The 20,309-nt window shown below is 42.7% G+C and overlaps 1 protein-coding gene across 1 annotated transcript in view; it reads right to left on the bottom strand.

Moving 5' to 3' along the window:
• LOC148354335 (uncharacterized) overlaps nt 1-20,309 on the bottom strand; it is a 62,391-nt gene that overhangs the window by 18,119 nt on the left and 23,963 nt on the right. Inside the window, exons 2-3 of the mRNA XM_088351873.1 lie at nt 7,319-7,995; nt 4,360-4,515 (exon numbers count right to left, since the gene is read on the bottom strand). Of these exons, the coding sequence (XP_088207999.1) occupies nt 4,360-4,515; nt 7,319-7,995 (833 nt within the window). The remainder of the gene's footprint in view (nt 1-4,359; nt 4,516-7,318; nt 7,996-20,309) is intronic.

The following is a 20,309-nucleotide window of genomic DNA, read 5'->3' as shown; positions in this document are numbered from 1 at the left end:
TCTAAGTGTTCAAATCTTACACTGTAATCGAATATAATGTGGTCCATTATTCTAAATTTGTCGTGTCCAGCATGGTCGCCGTGGCGACCGGCTGGCCCCGCCCCCTGGGCACCGGCTGTAGTAAATCAGCTCATTTGCGTGTGTGCTACTTAAGGGTGGGTTGTGGGTATTGCGGGTGCTGGTTCATTGCGTTTTCTGTTCTGCATTATTCTGTTCTGTCTGTCTTGAGCAAATCTGTGTTTGCACGTTTTGAGTTAAAACCTGTTTTGTGAGTATTCTCTGGTCTTAGTTCCCGTTTGCCTGTAAAGCCTGTTTTTGTTTGTTTTGTCCCTGAGTGTTGGACGACTTTTATTTTGCTAAATAAAAGTACTGAACGTCAGCACAAATGAGTTCTCCCTTCCTGCCTCCTGCTTCCGTTCTGGTCCGGTCCCGTGACAAAATTTGCACATAAAAAATTCATTAAAGCCCCTAGATTGTGTTTTAATTGATAAATGTGACTAAAAATCATCTTATTGTCTTGCAATCTCTTGAAAATTCAGCTCATAAAATGTAAACACATAATGTTGTTTCTCTGTAAATTTCTCCAAAGTCATACACAATCTGATCTACCATAAACCATTGTTGTCTACCACTTTTAAATTATCACATATAATATTCATTAAAGCACTTAAATTGTGTTTTAATTGATATATGTGTCCAAAAGTCAATGTTTGACTTAATTTATTGTAACCTAATCTCTTCAAAAAGTCAACTACTTGATTGAAAATACACAACGTTGATTTTGAATCTATCAATCTATCTATCTACCCTGGTGCTATCCCTCGAGAGGGGTGACCGACAGCAAGACAAACACATACACAAAAACAAAGAAAAGGAAAAAGTAGCAAAAAACACAAAAAAATTGACCATAGCCAACCCAAATGCCCAAACAAGTTAAGTACCTCGGCACCCAAGTTGGTCATGCTTTCGTCCCTCCAGATGAAACGGGACACAAGAAAGCGGCCATGTCACTCGGGTCATGGTGACACAACACACTCTTCTCTTCAACAGCAGGTTTACCCCTGCCGTATCATAGAACACGTCCAAAAATCCCACTATCCTTTTACAACACCTCTCCACTCATTCTTATCACCAACAAGAGCTCTAGCTTCCACTAGATTTAGACCTCTTTCCTGCAGTGCGCTCATAACACTATCCTTTCACGTCCATCGCGGTCTTCCTCTTGGTCTCCTTCCATTGACTTCTGCTCTGTAGATGCTCTTCAACATTCGCTCCTCATCCATCCTCTCCATGTGTCCAAACCAAACGAGTACTCTCTTATCCACACGTTTGCTCAGTTCCGCTACTACTCCAGTTTTCTCTCTCACAATTTCATTTCTCAATCTATCCAATCTTGTCACTCCTAACATACTCCTCAAACACATTATCTCAAAAACATTTCATTTCTTGATTTTGTAGATGATTAAAATGTCCCCAATTTTATCTAGAATCCAATCTGATGTAATCCAATCTAATGTAATCCAATCCAATATAATCCAGTCGAATATAATCTGGTTGATTTAAAAAAAAGTCTGCCAGTTGCATATCAACAGGGTTGGGTAGGGTTACTTTAACTTGATTACTTTCAATGACTTTTGGATTACTCCAATACCAAATATGCTAATAAAAGACAAAAGAAACTAAATAGGAATAAAATTACTCAATTTTGTGCAGGCTTGGGGAGAAACGGAATACATGGAACAGCAAAAATGATGTTGGCAAGGTGTTTGGATTTATTTTCATTTTGTTTCTGTCACATTTTATGTTAGTTTTGCCGGAGATCAAAGAGATCAAAGCCGGGAGAGAAAGCTTACCACGTGTTGTGAGTCATCATTTTATTCATATTCAGTTTCTTTTGTCTTTTATTAGCATATTTGGTATTGAAGTAATCCAAAAGTAATTGAAAGGAATCCAGTTAAAGTAACCCTACCCAACCCTGTCTGTAAGTATAAATTTAGCTCCCCATATTACAGTTAACGGGGAAAGAAAAGCAAAAAAACATACTTTTTCAATTCTTTTTTTAAACATTTCATCACCAATTTACTACTGCTGTTAAGAAGAACTCAAAACAACTCAAATCCATTTGCTGTAGAAGAACGATTATGTCTGTTTTATCCGCGGAATGTTTGCTCAAGGGTTTAGTTTCACCCGGAGTAGCACGGTAAGCAAAGTTCAGTTGAGCCTCCTCGACATCAACAGCTGGATTGCGTAACCGCTGGATATTTCATGAGTCGGGGCGGGAGGCTTTTTCCTCCGAGAGGGTGCGTACTACTGCGTAGGTGACGACATACTTCAGACATTTATCCCGTTCTGATTGCTATTGTTAAACTTCTCAGTACTCATTCCAAGCAAACACATTTCCAGATGTGTGAAGGGTGTTTTTAAACCGTGCGCAGGTCCTGCTGGGATGCTGCCGAGTTACCGTACCTTTTATGAGATTTTACGACTCACCCGCTGTATTTATCAGGTTTTGTTTTTGTTTTTTCAGTCCCACGTCTCAACTATCTCGTGTGTTTTTGTGTCTTGTTTAAGTTGGTCAGGGTGGGTTGTATTTGTTTCCACAGAGACTTGTTTGTCCTGTCACGTTTTGTCGTTTGTATTTTATTTTATCTGCTAGATTTTTAGGGCATGATTTACAGCAGTGTTATTTTAGTAAGGATTTTTAAATATTTTTTTAAATATATTTTATATGTTTTATTTTTTTATACATTAATATATGTCACGTTGCCATGGCGCCCAATCGGCCCCGCCCGTGTGGCTCCAACTGCAGCTTGTTGACAGATTGGCATACATCTCATGAAATAAAAATGAAATGATCTGCATTTCTATAGCGCTTTTCAAGTCAATGACTTCCCAAAGCGCTTTACAATGTGCTCCATATTTCCCAATAGTGGCCTTGCAGCCATGTAAGGCGCTAACCTGCTTATTGGGGGTATGAGGGGTTCAGTGTCTTACCCAAGGACACTTCGACATGTAACACGGACGAGCTGGGATTCGAACTGGGATCCCTTGATCCCAAGACGAGCGCTCTACCTCCTGAGCTACTGCCGCCCCATCTCATCTCATTAGCTGCACCGCTTATCCTCAGTAGGGTCGCGGGGGTGCTGGAGCCCATCCCAGCAATCATCGGGCAGTGGGCAGGGGACACCCTGAACTGGTTGCCAGCCAATCGCAGGGCACACAGGGACAGACAACTCGCTCGCTCATTCACACCTAGGGACAATTTTGGACCGGCCAATCCACTTGAAATGCATGACTTTGGAATGTGGGAGGAAAACTGGAGTGCCCGGAGGAAACCCACGCAAGCACGGGGAGAACATACAAACTCCGCACAGTAAGTCCGGTAGCGGAATTTGAACCCACACAGGAGGTTCCCAAGACCTTAGAACTGTGCCGCACACGCGCTAACCACTGCGCCGCCGTGCTGCCCCTTCATCGTTGTCATATATTACTGTACATTCATTTTTGTAGTATTAATGTCGGAATATTTCGTATTTTTGTCGTATTTTGTTCTTAATATTTCTGTAGTAGTATTTTTATATTTTAATATCACTCTAGTTGTATCTTTAAGTATTTTCTTAGTATTTCTATTGTATTTCTGTGATATTTTGTAGGATTTCCTGAGTAGCATTTTTATAGTATATCTGTTGCAATATTTCTTTATGTCACGGTTGCAATGGCGCCCAATGGCCCCGCCCGTGTGTCACGGTTGCCATGGTGCCCAATTGGCCCTGCCCAGATGGCGCCAGCTGCAGCTTGTTGACAAATTAGCTCCCTGTCAGTATCTAAACCCTGTCCTGTCAGTCCCCTTTTGTCGGCCCGTCTGCGAATCTCTGTTTTTACACGGTAAGCCCTTTTTCGCCTGCCCTGTTTTTGCTCAAGTTTGTCTACCGTTACGATCTGTTTTGATCTCGACCAAGTCTGTTCTCCGGTCGCGAATATCTATCCGTTTTTTTATCTCGACCACGTCTAGTGGATGGAGAGTGCCTACTTGCTCTTAATCAGTCTACACACCTCCATTTCATTATTGCAGCTTTTGAAATTGACTTTACCCAGGAGCAAGGGTAGATGGTCTTTGTCCCTGTCATTTTTATGTCAGGTTTGGTTTTTGTTTCTTTGTTTTTATTTGGAAACTAATGTAGTTATTTTGAGACCTCTTGTTTGTTTGATACATTTTACTTATTTTGCTATCAAATACCATGTGCTTGGGCCAAACCCGATTCTTGACATGTTTTTGCCAACTGACCGTTCATTAAAATGGATTTTACCAATGTGCTGTTTAGGTCAACTAAGACAGCACAAGAAACACTGGTGACAAACCTCTTTTGTCTTCGCCACCTTTCCATCCTTCTGCAAGCGACAGATCTCTCTCTGAAGACGAAGATTGCTCTCCTGCAGCTGGCCGATTTTCTCGATGAGCTGGCAGATGTGTTCCAGGTAGCCAAGACCGGACCCCAAAGGATTGGAGCTTGATTGCTGTGTCAGGGCGAGTGTAAAAACGACAAATAAGGTTCGAAATTAAGGTTTAATGAACAAATGTGTCATGATTGCTGATTCAGGACACCTGTGACTGCCCAATTGGCACCAACAGCCCTGAGCGCTGATTGGTTCAGAGACTCTTTTTAAACCCCGTCAGACCGTTTGCGAACCTATGCTCCCAGTTAGGCAAGCTCATACCTTCCAACATTTTCCTGCCCTGTTTTCTCCTGCCTGATACCTGTTGACGACCTGTTTCTGGACCCGTTTCTGCCCTGATCTGCCATCCCGACCACCGGCCTGTTTTGCCCTGTTTCCTGCCTGATGCTTGTTGCCGACCTCTTTTCTGAACTCGATACGGTCCTTGCTCTCCTGTCCTGGCTAGTGACCAGTATCCCTGCTGCCTACGACTATCCTCGCTCGACACGGAAGTGCCTCTTCCGCGTTCCAGCCACCTGCTATCCGTGTCCGTCGATCATCGGATCGTGGAAGCAAGCACTGCTCTCCCTCTTTATCAATAAAACTGAGTAAACGAACGCTACTGGGTCCTGTCTCCGTTTCTGGCTTGTGACACAAATGCATTTTAAGTGAAAATATCGAAAAAACTCTGGTGGTATAGTTTCAGTACTGAGTTGTGTGAGGTCACAACAGCTCTATTAACCTGTGCCAAATTTAAACCCTCAACTCTATAGCTTTCCAACAAAAGCAGGATATGAACTTGGCTTGGGGGGGGTCTGAGCTATCCCACTTTGACGTTCCTTTCCCATGATGCTGACGCTAACAATCCTATCCGGCTACTGGAAACTCAAATGGAAGCTTGCAAACAATATGCTTGCACTTTTAACAGGCTTTGACCATTTCATCATACATTTCCTGGTAAAGTCTACTACAGACGCCGGTTCTCAGCACACAAGCACGATTTTAAAACAACACTTATAAGTAACAGTATTAAAAGTTTCTTATTAGAACACCTGAACTGTATTTGGGATGAATCAAGACCTCCCAACCTGTACACTGTACATGCTCAATCGTCAATTTTTAAATATATTAAAGGATGTAAGCACTACAGAGAATGGGCGGATAGACATCTTGTACAAGATGGGTGGGCATTATCGGTAGAAAGATCTGCACTCTTCTGGCATAGATGAATAGGTGCTGCATGACAAGAAGTCTTATAACAGTGGTCCCCTCTTGCACAAAAACACACACTGTACTACCTTCAAGACAGCTGCTCAGGCTTCAGTGCGACTTTGATCTGGATAATGGAGGCCTGAGTTGACGGGCGGTATCAACAGCATGTGAGTTATTTACCCTATCTACAATCACGATACAGTTGCGTTACTTAGTAAATAAAACGCAATTGTACAACAACAAACCCTCTAATGGGTTCTGTTTGGCTGGGCTCCCCTAGCCACAGTAGGCAGATGTAGATGAAGCCTGGCACAAAAAGCAGCGAACCCTTAAAGTTGGATGAATGATGGATGGGTGGACGGACTGACAGGAGGGCGGATGGACAGATGTGTGAATTGACTTCGGTTGGTTTGATGGATGGATGATGACTAGATGGAGAGCAGTTGGTTGGATAGGTGGATGGATGGATGGATGTTTAGCAGTTGATTGGTTTGCTGGATGAATGCATTAGGATTGAATGGATGGATGGAGAGTTGTTGGTTCGTTGGTTAGCTGGCTGGCTGACTCGTTGGTCTGTCTGTTGGTTCGATCGATGGATAAAAGGATGGATGGAGGGCACAGGGTTGATTTGTCTTTGATGGATGGATGGATGGATGGTGAGCAGTTGGTTGGTTGGAAGGTTGGATGTAAGGATGGATGTAAGGATGGATGTAAGGATGGATAGATAGATAGATAGATAGATAGATAGATAGATAGATAGATAGATAGATAGATAGATAGATAGATAGATAGATAGATAGATAGATAGATAGATAGATAGATAGATAGATAGATAGATAGATAGATAGATAGATAGATAGATAGATAGATAGATAGATAGATAGATAGATAGATAGATAGATAGATAGATAGATAGATAGATAGATAGATAGATAGATAGATAGATAGATGTTTAGCAGTTGGTGGATTTGATGGAGAATGCATTAGGGTTGAATGGATGGATGGATGGAGAGTACCGGTAGTTGGTTTGTTGGTTAGCTGGCTGGCTGACTCGTTGATCTGTCTGTTTGTTCGATCGATGGATAAAAGAATGGATGGAAGGCACTTGGTTGATTTGATGTATGGATGGATGGATGAATGTATGGATGTTTAGCAGTTGGTTGGTTTGATGGATGAATGCATTAAGTTTGAAAGGATGGATGGAGAGTGATTGGTTTGTTGGTTAAATGGCTGGCTGACTCATTGGTCTATTGGTTTTATGGATGTATAGATGGATAGATGGAGGGCACTTGGTTGATTTGATGGATAGATGGATGGATGGATGGTTAGCAGTTGGTTGGTTTGATGGATGAATGCATTAGGGTTAAATTTATGGATGAAGAGTGGTTGGTTTGTTGGTTAGCTCGCTGGCTGACTCGTTGGTCTGTCTGTTGGTTTGATCAATGGATAATAGGATGGATGGAGGGCACAAGGTTGATTTGATGGATGGATGGTTGGATTAACCAAAGACACATGATCATTTGTGATCCACATCAGATCATATCACAAATAATGTAAACAATATATAAGCTACACTGGATGGATGGATGAATGGAGAGCAGATGGATGGATGATCGATGGAAGGATGGATCAACAAAAGACAGATGATCTAGACTGGATCTTATCAACTCACCTGACTCAGTGTACAGCTTTTGTCCATGCACTTAACAAAACTATCACAGGCGTCACTCCCCTTCAAAGACCCCAAATCATTGTCCGCTTTGTAATTATGGGATTCTGGTAACGACTCTGTCCCGTCTTTGAGGTTCTCCATCTTCTCACATTTTCCGACCATCTCCTCGTCCCGCTCTGGTTTTTCAGGTGTTCGACAACACGGATCCATTTCAAGATCCTCACATAAGTGGAGTTTAGTCCCTGAAGCTGAAGAGCAGATCTCGACCTCCGTTTGAGAAATGCCGGAGGTCTGTTTACACTGCCCATCAGAGTGCATTACAGGATCCGGGTTTGAATTGGAAGAGTCACAGGATGACTCACGACTGTGGACTGCAAAGTTCTGATCCGAACCAGTCGGAGTAGACGGAGAGTTGCCGCTCGACAGCTCCACTCCGGAGTCTTCAGACTCAAACTTGTATAACCTTGTCATTTTCGAGCCAGGGAAAATATCCACCAGATAATCTGTCCCGGCGTATGTTGGATGCTGTTCTGAGTTATCATCAGTGTGTGAATACACCGTAGAGTCTTTGGAAGGAAATTTATCCACGCCAGAAATCCTTTCATTACGGTTCCCGAAAAGTTTCAGTTTCGTCAGCACTACTGCACTGTCCAGGACCGTGTCTTGGGTTCTTTTACCTGCAGAGAAGGAGTAAAAGATCAAATGTTTGGTATCATAAATTCAAAGAACTGTGAGGTGTTTTTGTTAAAGGTACACACATGTGCTCCATTCAACTGCCAACCAGGACTCTCCAACAAGTAAGTGAATGGTAAAGTGGCAGAACAGAAGTTACTAACCTTATTAGCTTAGAGCTACTTTTTGTTACTGATGAATGCAGAGGGCAAGCAGTTTGTTATGGTGTTATTATTACGTTATTACCAGGTTCTAATGATTGGAAGTAGGGTTAAATTCAAACACTAGAACTTCAGTAAGAATCAGCTTGGAAGGATTGATAATGTATTCAGAGACTTTGATTATGTCAATGATTTCTTGTTCCAGGTCCCTTTGCATTGACTCATCACTGGTGAGCTATTTTCATAAACGGTCTGCGGTCAGGACCAGAATGGAAACAGGACCCAGTTGCGTTACGTTTCTCACAAGTTTTATTGAAGGAAAGAGGAAGGACTGCGCCCACGATCCGGTGTTCGCTGGACGCTGGAAGCAAGTCGCTCTCGTACTCGGATTGTGATCCGATCCGAACACGGAAGTGGATCTTCCGTAGCGAGCGATGGCGGTGTCAGGGACGGAAAAAACGGGTCGGTAGCCGGGACTGGGAGAGCAGGTCGGGGTCGGAAATGAGTCGTAAGTCATAACGGGAGAGTAGACGTAGTCGGGGACAAAAAGAGGTCGTTAGCCGAGACGGGAGAGCAGACGTGGTCAGGATTAAAACATATCGTAGCCAGAGACAGACGGGAGCAAAAACGGGACAGGTGGGAGTCAGGGTCGAAAAAGGCCTGTCTAGTATATACAGAGGTTCACAGATGGACTGACAACAGGGGACTGACAGGACAGGGTTCAAATGGTGACAGGGAGCCAATCAGAACCTGCAGCGGTTGGTGCATCTACGGGATACCCCTGCTGTAGACTCAAATTGTGTTTTTCATCCGTTGGTATCATTAGTGGTAGTGATCTGTGATACTTTTAATATATTACTGTATGTCTGAAGCAGGGGAATAACAATCCATAGTTGTATTCATAAGTAAACACATTTGTATTGTGTGCACACAGTCTGTGCTTTAATATGTTCAGTGTGACTTTCCCAATGACTGACCATCTCTGTCAACACATCAGTTGTTGAGTCAGCAATTTAGAAAAATAGAGGTTTAAAGGTCAATTAAAGTTCAATAGAATAGGTCAGGATAGAATAGAATAGAATAGAATAGAATAGAATAGAATAGAATAGAATTGTCGTGATTACCGATATGCATCACCTGTGCCCGCTCCTTTGGCGCCAACTGCCTCGGACTCTGATTGGCTCCCTGTCCCTATTTAAACCCACCCCTTGCTGTCACCTGTTGTCGGTCCGTCTGCAAACCTCAGTTTACTCGAGGCAAGCTTTTTGACCCTGACTCACTCCTGTTTGGCTCCAGTCTGTTTCCCGGCTTCGACCCGTTTTCTGATCTCGACCACGTTTTTTGCTCTCCTGTCCCGGCTACTGATCTGATTTTTCCCGCTCCTGACACCGCCATCGCTCGCCACGGAAGTGCCACTTCCGCGTTCAGAGCGACCTGCTCCCTGCGACCAGCGATCATCGGATCAGGTGTACAATCCTTCCCCTTCTTCCCACTAAACTGAAAGAAACGTACGCAAGTGGGTCCTGTCTCTGTTCTGGTCTTAACATTCACTGATCCTTGAGTAGCTAGGAATCTCATATTTTAGTTGTACCAGTATTTTTTTTAAATATATTCACAAGAAAAAACAGTTTTATTTTTATTCTTCATAGTTATTACAAAATATATCACTTTTGGCCTTTTTTAAAATGTATTTTTAAATATGAAAGTGGATTGGAGCACGTAAAAAGGAGCTCACCCTGATAATCTGTTAGCAAGTTTATGTAAGTTGTTGGTGATAGGAATGAGTGGAAAGGTGTTGTAAAAGGATAGTGGTATGTTTAGACATGTTCTAAGGCACAGGTGTCAAACAGGCGGCCCGTGGGCCAGATCAGGCCGGCTAAGGGATTGAATCCGGCCCGCGAGACAACAATCAGAGAAGTGCAAGAGAAAAACAAAGCTGCAGGTTGAAATATGTCAACTTGATGTTGCCAAAGCCAGGTGCCTCGAACAAAGACACTGTACTTATATTTCTTTCTCTCTCTCTCTCTCTCTCTCTCTCTCTCTCTCTCTCTCTCTCTCTCTCTCTCTCTCTCTCTCTCTCTCTCTCTCTCTCTCTCTCTCTCTCCCTTTTCCACCCCTATATTCCCACTCTCTGTCTCTGTCACTCTCTGTGTCTCTCTTTTTCTCTTCCTTTGTTGCTCTTTGTCTCTTTCTCTCTCTGTGTCTTTTTAACTTTTTTTGCTCTAACTTCCTTTTTTCCTTTTTTCTCTTTTCTCTTTCTCTCTTCCTACCTTTCGCACTTTCTTTTCTATTTTCTCTCCTTCTGTCTGTCTTTCTATTTCTCTTTGGATTTCTTTCTTCCTCTCCCTTTCTTTTGCCCCTCTCTCACAGCTTTTTATCTCTTTTGTTTCTCACGCTCTCTCCCTCTCTTTTTTCTTTCTTTGTCCCGCCCTCTCCTTTTGCCTCCCTCTTTCTCTCATTTCTTTATCTCTCTTTTTCTTTCTCTTTAATCTACTAGTCCGGCCCCCGACAGAATGTTTGTTCTATCGTGTGGCCCCCGAGTTAAAATGAGTTTGACACCCCTGTTCTAAGGGATGGGCAGGGCACTTGTATGATGCAGCAGGGGTAAACCAGTGAAAGCTGTCGGGCCCTGCTGTTAAACAGAAGACGTGTTGTGGGACATGGCCGCTTTCTTGTGTCCCGTTTCATCTGGAGGGACGAAAGCATGACCAACTTAGGTGCCGAGGTGCCTAACTTGTTTGGGTGTTTAGAAATTTGGGTTGGCCATGGTCCAAAAATGTTTGTGTGTGTTTTTTGCTACTTTTTTTTTCTTTGTTTTTGTATGTATTTGTCTTGCTGTCGGTCACCCCTCTGGAGCGATACAACCAATGTTCCCTGTAATTTTCCAGGGGTCTGAGCGTTCACACAAAGTCTGTGAGCAACGCTTGAAACAACAGTGAGCAACAGCAATCCCAAGTGTGGCAATATGTCCAAAACTTGACATCACGTTACATTTTGCCGAGTTTCTGACAATGCAAAAACATTTTTCACTTTTGAATGAATTGACTCATGTACTATTGCAAAGGTTGTACGGCCTACAAACGTCGTTTGTTCTTACAATTCTTTCACAAGATTTCCATTTTTTTTTCTGGTATCTTTTGTCGCGTAATACTAATATTTTTGGGGGCTTATTTAGTCGGTTGCACGATACACAACTGTATTTAATCACATTTTTTAGTGGAAGTACAATGTTGGCTTGGTATAATTTGAAATTATTTGAATGCAACACAAACTTTTTCTTCTTTGTCCCTGTTTTTTTCAATTTTTTTAAATTCCTTTAAAAAAAATCTCATTGTGTTTATTTTTTCCTAGCTGTTACTTTTTTCTTTTTGTTCTCTATTTACTTTTTTCCTTTGTTTCTTTCTTTTCTTTTTTTTCTGGCTTTTTTCTGGCTTTTTTTCTGAAATTTTCCTTATTATTTCTCTTCCTTTTGTTTCTTTTTTTTCTCAGCTTTTCACTCCTTTTTCATTTTGGTATTTGTTTCTTTTTTGTTCTATTCCCCCTTCCTTTAAGTCATTTTGTGCATGGTTTTACACAATATTTGGTCATGTAGGGATGAAAGAAGCAAAAACAACCTGAAGAGCCGTTTAGGACCCAAAAGAGCCGGTTCCTTTTAGGGAGCCGAGCTGAAGAAGCCGGTTCTCGAAAAACTGCGCTGGATAGATTTTCTTGTGCGCTGAGAATGGGCGGGCAGTGCGCAATTGCGCACGCGCGCAGCTTAGAGGGAACATTTTATACAACTAGGGTAAATAGATATATAAAAACTCTATAGCAGTCTAATTAAATTGGTCAATTGCGTCATGAAATTTAAATTTTCTTTAGGGGAAGTGTAGACACACTAAAGGACACTAGGGACAAAAATGGCACTAAAATCATACATATACTGTCATTGTTGCCGTGGTGCCCAATTGGCCCCGCCCGTGTGTGTCACGGTTGCCATGGTGCCCAATTGGCCCCGCCCGTGTGGTGCCAGCTGCAGCTTGTTGAGAGATTGACTTTCTGTTTATATAAACCTCAGCGCTCTCTTGCTTCAATGTCAGCCCATCAAACGAACTTCTGCCCCATGAGACGTGGGTTCTGACTCGATCCTGTTTTCCTGTGATATCTCCAGTCCGGTATTGTTCCGTTTATTTTTGTAATGTTTAATTTCGGGTTCCAGTTTTGTTTTCCATCTATTTTTTGTCCTGTTTGTTATTTTCTCCAGTTTTCGCTCCCGTCTAGTTTCTCCTGTTATCCTGATCCGTTATCTATCCTGTCTGCCCCTTCCTTGCCAGACCGTCTTCCTAACGCGCATGACTCCCCATTTCCCGTAAAATAAAAGGCTTGTGTGAGAACGTCACGCGATCGGGTCCTGTATCTGTTCTGGTTCCTGACATATTCAAAAGAAGCTAACAAAATGTATGACGCTACAAAACGTAAACGTACATTAAAAGCATTGTGGAAAGAGGAGTTCACGTGGCTTGTAGCTGACAACGCAACACAAACAGTACTGTTTAATTTCAGGTTCCAGTTTTGTTTTCCGTCTATTCTTTGTCCTGTTTGTTATTTTCTCCAGTTTTCGTTCCCATCTAGTTTCTCCTGTTATCCTGATCCGTTATCTATCCTGTCTGCCCCTTCCTGCCCTTCCTTGACAGACCGTCTTCCTAACGCGCATGACTCCCCACTTCCCGTAAAATAAAAGGCTTGTGTGAGAACGTCACGCGATCGGGTCCTGTATCTGTTCTGGTTCCTGACATATTCAAAAGAAGCTAACAAAATATATGACGCTACAAAACGTAAACGTACATTAAAAGCATCGTGGAAAGAGGAGTTCACGTGGCAACACAAACAGTACTGTTTAATTTCGGGTTCCAGTTTTGTTTTCCATCTATTCTTTGTCCTGTTTGTTATTTTCTCCAGTTTTCGTTCCCGTCTAGTTACTCCTGTTAGTTTTCGATATCCTCATCCGTTATCTATCCTGTCTGTCATCTTAGAGGGAAGATTTTATACAACCAGGGTAGATAGATAAGGAGGCCCATTGAAAAATCCTCTGTTTACCTTTAAAATCCATAAATCCGAGAGGAACATCACTGACTTCAAGAAAGTGCGACTCCCTACAGGGCGAATTGGAGCTGCCTCGAATGCAAATATGAGATTAAAAGTTCTTTGAAGTGGTAAATCTGACGCTTTTATCCTCTTTGATGGAAACTTTAGGACACAGGTGTCAAACAGGCGGCCCGCGGGCCAGATCAGGCCCGCTAAGGGATTGAATCCGGCCCGTGAGACAACACTCAGAGAAGCGCAAGACAAAAACAAGCTGCGGGTTGAAATAGGTCCACTTGATGTTGCCAAAGCCAGGTGCCTCGAACAAAGACACTGTACTTGTATTTATTTCTCTCTCTCTCTCTCTCTTTCTCTCTCTCTCTCTCTCTCTCTCTCTTTCTCTCTTTTCCACCCCTTTTCTCCCACTCTCTGTGTCTCTCTTTTTCTCTTCCTTAGGTGCTCTTTGTCTCTTTCTCTCTGTGTGTCTTTTTAACTTCTTTTGCTCTAACTTCTTTTTTTCCTTTTCTCTCTCTTCTCTTTCTCTTTTCCTACCTTCGCGCTTTCTTTTCTCTTTTCTCTCTTTCTGTCTTTCTATTTCTTTGGATTTCTTTCTTCCTCTCCTTTTCTTTTCCCCCTCTCTCACGACTTTTTATCTTTTGTTTCTCACCATCTCTCCCTCTCTCTCTTTTTCTTTCTTTGTCTTGCCCTCTCTCCTTTTCCCTCCCTCTTTCTCTTATTTCTTTATCTCTCTTTTTCTTTCTCTTTAATCTCCTAGTCCGGCCCCCGACAGAATGTTTGTTCTATCGTGTGGCCCCCGAGTTCAAATGAGTTTGACACCCCTGCTTTAGGAGGAGGGAGACAAGGAAAGAAATGGCCCATGTAAGCTTTCTTTACACGGTGTAAAATGGAGCAAGACAAGAGTGGACTGTGGGAGGGTTCACGGGAAGAAATACGCAGCAGCGCGATAGGGAATGTTATGAACTCGGGGTTGTTATTCGGCTTTGTTCTGTAAACGCTCCGCTCGACCAGAAACCCGTTTTTCATTTAGTAATGGAGTTTTGTTTGACTTGGGCTAAGTTTTATCCGCTGTCGAGTTAGATCAGGGGTGTGCAAAATATAAAGAAAATATATTTTAGAGTGAATAAAGTACTTCGGAAGAAAAACAATGTTTTGTTTCAGCGCCAACTTTGTCCACATTGTATCTTTGTGTGTCTAAAACAAAAATACTATGCTATAAATGCAACACAAATATTACTAAAGTGTCAGCAGGGTTGGGTAGGGTTACTTTAACTGGATTACTTTTGGATTACTCCAATACCAAATATGCTCATAAAAGACAAAAGAAACTAAATATGAATAAGATTATGACTCACAACACATGGTAAGCTTTCTCTCTGGCTTTGATCTCTTTGATCTCCGGCAAAACTAACATAAAATGCAGGGTTGGGTAGGGATACTTTAACTGGATTACTTTCAATGACTTTTGGATTACTCCAATACAAAATATGCTAATAAAAGACAAAAGAAACTAAATATGAATAAAATGATGACTCACAACACGTGGTAAGCTTTCTCTCTGGCTTTGATCTCCGGCAAAACTAACATAAAATGCAGGGTTGGGTAGGGTTACTTTAACTGGATTACTTTCAATTACTCCAATACCAAATATGCTAATAAAAGACAAAAGAAACTAAATATGAATAAGATCATGACTCACAACACGTGGTAAGCTTTCTCTCCCGGCTTTGATCTCTTTGATCTCCGGCAAAACTAACATAAAAAGCAGGGTTGGGTAGGGTTACTTTAACAGGATTACTTTCAATTACTTTTGGATTACTCCAATACCAAATACGCTCATAAAAGACAAAAGAAACTACATAGGCAGCACGGCGGCGCAATGGTTAGCGCTTGTGCGGCACAGTTCATGTCTTGGGAACCTCCTGCGTGGGTTCAAATCCAGCTCCAGACTTCCTGTGCGGAGTTTGTATGTTCTCCCCGTGCTTGCGTGGGTTTCCTCCCACATTCCAAAAACATGCATTTCAGGTGAATTGGCCCGTCCAAATTGTCAATAGATGCGAATGAGCGAGTGAGTTGTCTGTCCCCGTGTGCCCTGCGATTGGCTGGCAACCAGTTCGGGGTATCCCCTGCCCACTGCCCGATGATTGCTGGGATGGGCTCCAGCACCCCTGCGACCCTACTGAGGATAAGCGGTGAAGCTAATGAGATGAGATGAGATGAGATGAGAAACTAAATATGAATAAAATGACTCAATTTTGTGCAGGCTTGGGGAGTAACGGAATACATGGAAGGGCAAAAATGATGTTGGCAAGCTGTTTGGATTCAATTTTAATTTTGTTTCTGTCGCATTTTATGTTCGTTTTGCCGGAGATGAAAGAAATCAAAGCCGGGAGAGAAAGCTTACCACGTGTTGTGAGTCATCATTTTATTCATATTTACTTTCTTTTGTCTTTTATTAGCATATTTGGTATTGGAGTCATCCAAAAGTAATTGAAAGTAACCAAGTTAAAGTAACCCTACCCAACCCTGAGTGTCAGGACCAGAACAGAGATAGGATCCACTCGCGTAACGATTGTCACAGTTTTATTGGGAAGAAGGGAAAGGATTGCACACACAATCCGGTGATCGCGGGGAGCAGGTCGCTCTAAATGCGAAAGTGTCACTTCCGTGGCGAGCAATGGCGGTGTCGGGAGCGGAAAAAAAACGGTCAGTAGCCGGGAAAGAAGAGCAAAAAACGTGATCGGGATCGGAAACAAGTCGAAAGCCAGGAGAGGGGAGTAGACGTTGTCGAGATCAAAAACGGATCGTTATTCAGGACGGGAGAACAGACGTGGTTGAGATCAAAACAGATAGTAACGGGAGAAAAACAGGAGCAAAAATAACAGGACAGGCGAAAAAGGGCTTGTCGTGTAAAAACAGAGATTCACAGACGGACTGACAAAAGGGGACTGACAGGACAGAGTTTAAATCCTGAAATCGGTCAATTGCTTCATGAAATTTACATTTTCTTTGGGGGAAGTGTAGACACACTAAGGGACACTGGGGCCAAAAATGGCACTAAAAACATACGTATACTGTATGTATTGCCGTGGCGCCCAATTGGACCCGCCCGTGTGTGTCACGGTTGCCATGGTGCCCAATTGGCCCCGCCCGTGTGGCGCCAGCTGCGGCTTGTTGAGAGATTGACTTTCTGTTTATATAAAGCTCAGCGCTCTCTTGCTTCAATGTCAGCCCGTCAAACGAACTTCTGCCCCACAAGACGTTGGTTCTGACTCCATTCCTTTTTTCCTGTGATATCTCCAGTCCGGTATTGTTCCCGTTTATTTTTGTCATGTTTAATTTCGGGTTCCAGTTTTGTTTTCCGTCTATTCTTAGTCCTGTTTGTTATTTTCTCCAGTTTTCGTTCCCGTCTAGTTTCTCCTGTTAGTTTTCGATATCCTCTTCCGTTATCTATCCTGTCTGTCACTTCCTGTCCGGTATCGACCCCATCCGTCCGATATCGACTCGGGCAATTGGAATCGGTCTCGTCGGTCTCTGGATTCCTGTCCTTCCACGCCAGAACGGCTTCCTAACGTGCATGACTCCCCATTTCCCGTAAAATAAAGGCTTGTGTGAGAACGTCACGCGATTGGGTCCTGTCTGTTCTGGTTCTGACATATACTGTATGAAGTAGTGCTGTATGAACCTCTACATACACAAATATGTGGTTTGCCCAAACCTGGTCTAGAAACAAGGACCTGCATTGGAAAATGTTCGTTATCACACAATCAAATCGAAATGAAGATTGTATTTTCATTTTTCTTTTGTTTGACGACAACATTTAGAATACACTATCGCTAACAACTTTTAGTGTAGTATGTATATTTTTTCACAAAAAAAACACTAAAATCTTCATCTCCAAACGGAAGAGCAGCTTCAGCGACAGACTGCTGTCACAGTCTCGCTCCACGGACAGACTGAGGAAATCATTTCTTCCTCATGCCATGAGGCTCTTGAACTCCACCCGGGGGAGTAAAAGCCCACATTTGCATATTACCCTATTTTTATTACATTGTGTATTTTATGTAGCACTATTTAAATACTCTATATCAACACGTTACATTGGGTATTTATGTATGATATTCCTTTTCCTTTATTATTGTCTTATTAACTCCGGGTGGTAACCCTTCTTGAAGGAACTGAAACGCACGGATAATCCGAATGACAGAAAATGAAAATCCTCTCGACGAAAGACAGTAGCATGTATTTTGTGTCCAAAAAAACGATTTTCGGTACGGAAAATGTGACTACAGAGACACAAAAGCCTGCGGGAAGCGGAGAGGAGGTGGACTCGAGGCGGTGTAACCCTGGGCACAAAGATTTCCATCTGCTGCAGGGACCTCGAACTTTCGGCCTAGCCTATGACGTCAACCACTCCGCTGTTGCTAAACTACAACACAACACCCCGAGGCCATCCTGTTAATCTGTTAATAAACAACAAAAGGATACTGCTGGAAGCTAATCTCTCGGAAAAGGAGTCAAGTTTCCTCCAAATAGACCATTGTTCTGATAACCTCATTGTTGACCCCTGCCAAAACACTGATAACGTAGTGTTTTAGCATATCAGTTTCCAAAGGCTGGCTTCCTATTTTCAACTCTGTTGAACTCAAACCACACGATAGAACAAACATTCTGTCGGGGGCCGGACTAGTAGATTAAAGAGAAAGAAAAAGAGAGATAAAGAAATAAGAGAAAGAGGGGGGATAAAGACAGAGAGAGGGGGGGGAGAGCCTGCGAAACAAAAGAGATAAAAAGAGAAGTCACGAGAGAGGGGGAAAGAAAGGGAGAGGAAGAAAGAAATCGAAAGAGAAATAGGAAGACAGAAGGAGAGAAAAGAGAAAAGAAAGCGCAAAGGGTAGGCAGAGAGAAAGAGAAAAGGAAAAAAGGAAATTAGAGCAAAATAAGTTCAAAAGACAGAGAGAGAAAGAGACAAAGAGCAACAAAGGAAGAGAAAAAGAGAGACACAGAGTGAAAGAGACAGAGAGTGGGAGAAAAGGAGTGGAAAGAGAGAGAGAGAGAGAGAGAGAGAGAGAGAGAAATAAATACAAGTGCAGTGTCTTTGTGAGAAGCACCATTCTTTAGCAACATCAAGTTGACACATTTCAACCTGCAGCTTGTTTTTATCTTGCGCTTCTCTGAGGGCCGGATTCAATCCCTTAGCGGGCCTGATCTGGCCCGCGGGCCGCCAGTTTGACACCTGTGCTTTAGAGTATAGGTGACAAAAAGGCGGCCGGCAGGCCAGATCAGGCCCACCGATGGTTTGAATCCGGCCGGCAAGACAACAGTGAGAGAAGCGCAAGAGGAAAATGAGCTGTAGTTTTAGATAGTTCCACCGGATGTCACCAAAAGGCAGTTAACACTTGTAAAACAATTGTGGTAGTGTTTCTCCATTTCTCTCTGACTCAGTTCTTTTTTATTTATTTCTCCCTCTTTTTCTTTCTAGTTTTCACTCTCTCTTTTTTTCTTTTCTCTATTTCTCTCTCACTCTCTAACTCTATCTTTTTCTCTGTCTTGCTCTCTTTCTATTTTCTCTCTCTGATTTACACTTTAATTCTCTTTCTTTCTATTTTTCTCTTTCTTTCTGACCCTCTTTCTTTCCCGTTTTTGACCCCTCTCTCTCTCTCTCTCTCTCTCTCACCTCACTTTGTCTCTTTTTATCCTGCTGACTCTTTTTCCTTCTGTCGTTTCACTTCTCTTATTCCTTTTATCTTTCTCTTTTTTCACTTTCTTTCTCTCTCTATATTTATTTCCCCCTTCATATCCCTATTCTGTTCTCTCTTTTTCTCTCACTGTTACTCTGTCTCCCTTGTTCTCCCTATCTATTTATCGCTCTCTCTTTCCCTCCCTCTCTTTCTCTGTCTTTTTCTCCCTCTCTCTTTCTCTTAAACTTACTAGTCCAGCCCCCGTGAGATTTTTTATAGCATTAGTGGCCCCCAGCTAAAATGAGTTTGACACCCCTGTTTTAGAGTGTCAAGAACCAGAACCGGAACAGGACCCAAACGCGTGACGTTCTCACACAGGCCTTTTATTTTACGGGAAATGGGGAGTCATGCACGTTAGGCAGCGGTCTGGCGTGGAAGGACAGGAAGCCAGAGACTGACGAGATAGATTCCAATTGTCCGAGGACAGATGGGGTCTATACCGGACAGGACAGGACAGACAGGATGGATAATGAATCAGGATATCTAAAATAAACAGGAAAAACAAAATGGGAACGAAAAATGGAGAAAAAAATAAACAGGACAAAACTAGACGGAAACAAAACTGGAAACCAAAATTAAACATGGACAAAATAAACGGGAACAATACCGGGCAGGAAATACCAACAGGAACAGGACTGAGTCAAAACCCACGTCTTGCGGGGCAGAGGTTCATTGACGGACTGACAAAGGGTGAGTGAGAGCACTGAGCTTTAATAGACAGAAAGCCAATCTGTTAACAGGCCACAGTTGGCGACACACGGGCGGGGCCAATTGGGCGCCACGGCAACCGTGACATAGAGTTTGATAAGAAAATCATATAATATTTATTCGGACATTCGTTTTTATTCTGCTTGCTAGCAATGAACACTATTCTTCTATTTCTACTATTGATGCCAGTGTTGGGTTATTTTGCACTGTTGGTCTTCATTTTGAGCGCTCGTCCATTTTTTGGGATTATCGTCACTATTCTCACGTTTTGGTTGATGTGCTATTTGTAAACTTGGGAGGTCTAAGAAAAAGAACCCTTAAGACCAGGTTGGATTTTAACATCTTTGTCACGGTTGCCATGGCGCCCAATCGGCCCCACCTGTGTGGCGCCAGCTGCGGCTCATTGAATGATTGGCTTCCCTTCTATTTAAGCTCAGTGCTCTCACAGACCCTATGTCAGTCCGTCAACGAACCTCTCCACCCGCAAGACGTCGGTTTAGACTCTGTCCTGTTCCCTGCCTGTGTTTCCTGTCCGGTACTGTTCCTGTCTTTTTTGTCCTGTTTAATATCGATCTCCAGTTTCGTTCCCGTCTAGTTTGTCCTGTTTAATTTCGATATAGTTTTGATATC

This window comes from Urocampus carinirostris, chromosome 13, assembly GCF_059441175.1.
Source record: "Urocampus carinirostris isolate Australia breed hairy pipefish chromosome 13, RoL_Ucar_1.0, whole genome shotgun sequence".
Lineage (NCBI taxonomy): Eukaryota > Metazoa > Chordata > Actinopteri > Syngnathiformes > Syngnathidae > Urocampus > Urocampus carinirostris.
The sequence above is the reverse complement of the archived record's forward strand: the minus strand, read 5'-3'. Positions and strand labels throughout refer to the sequence as shown.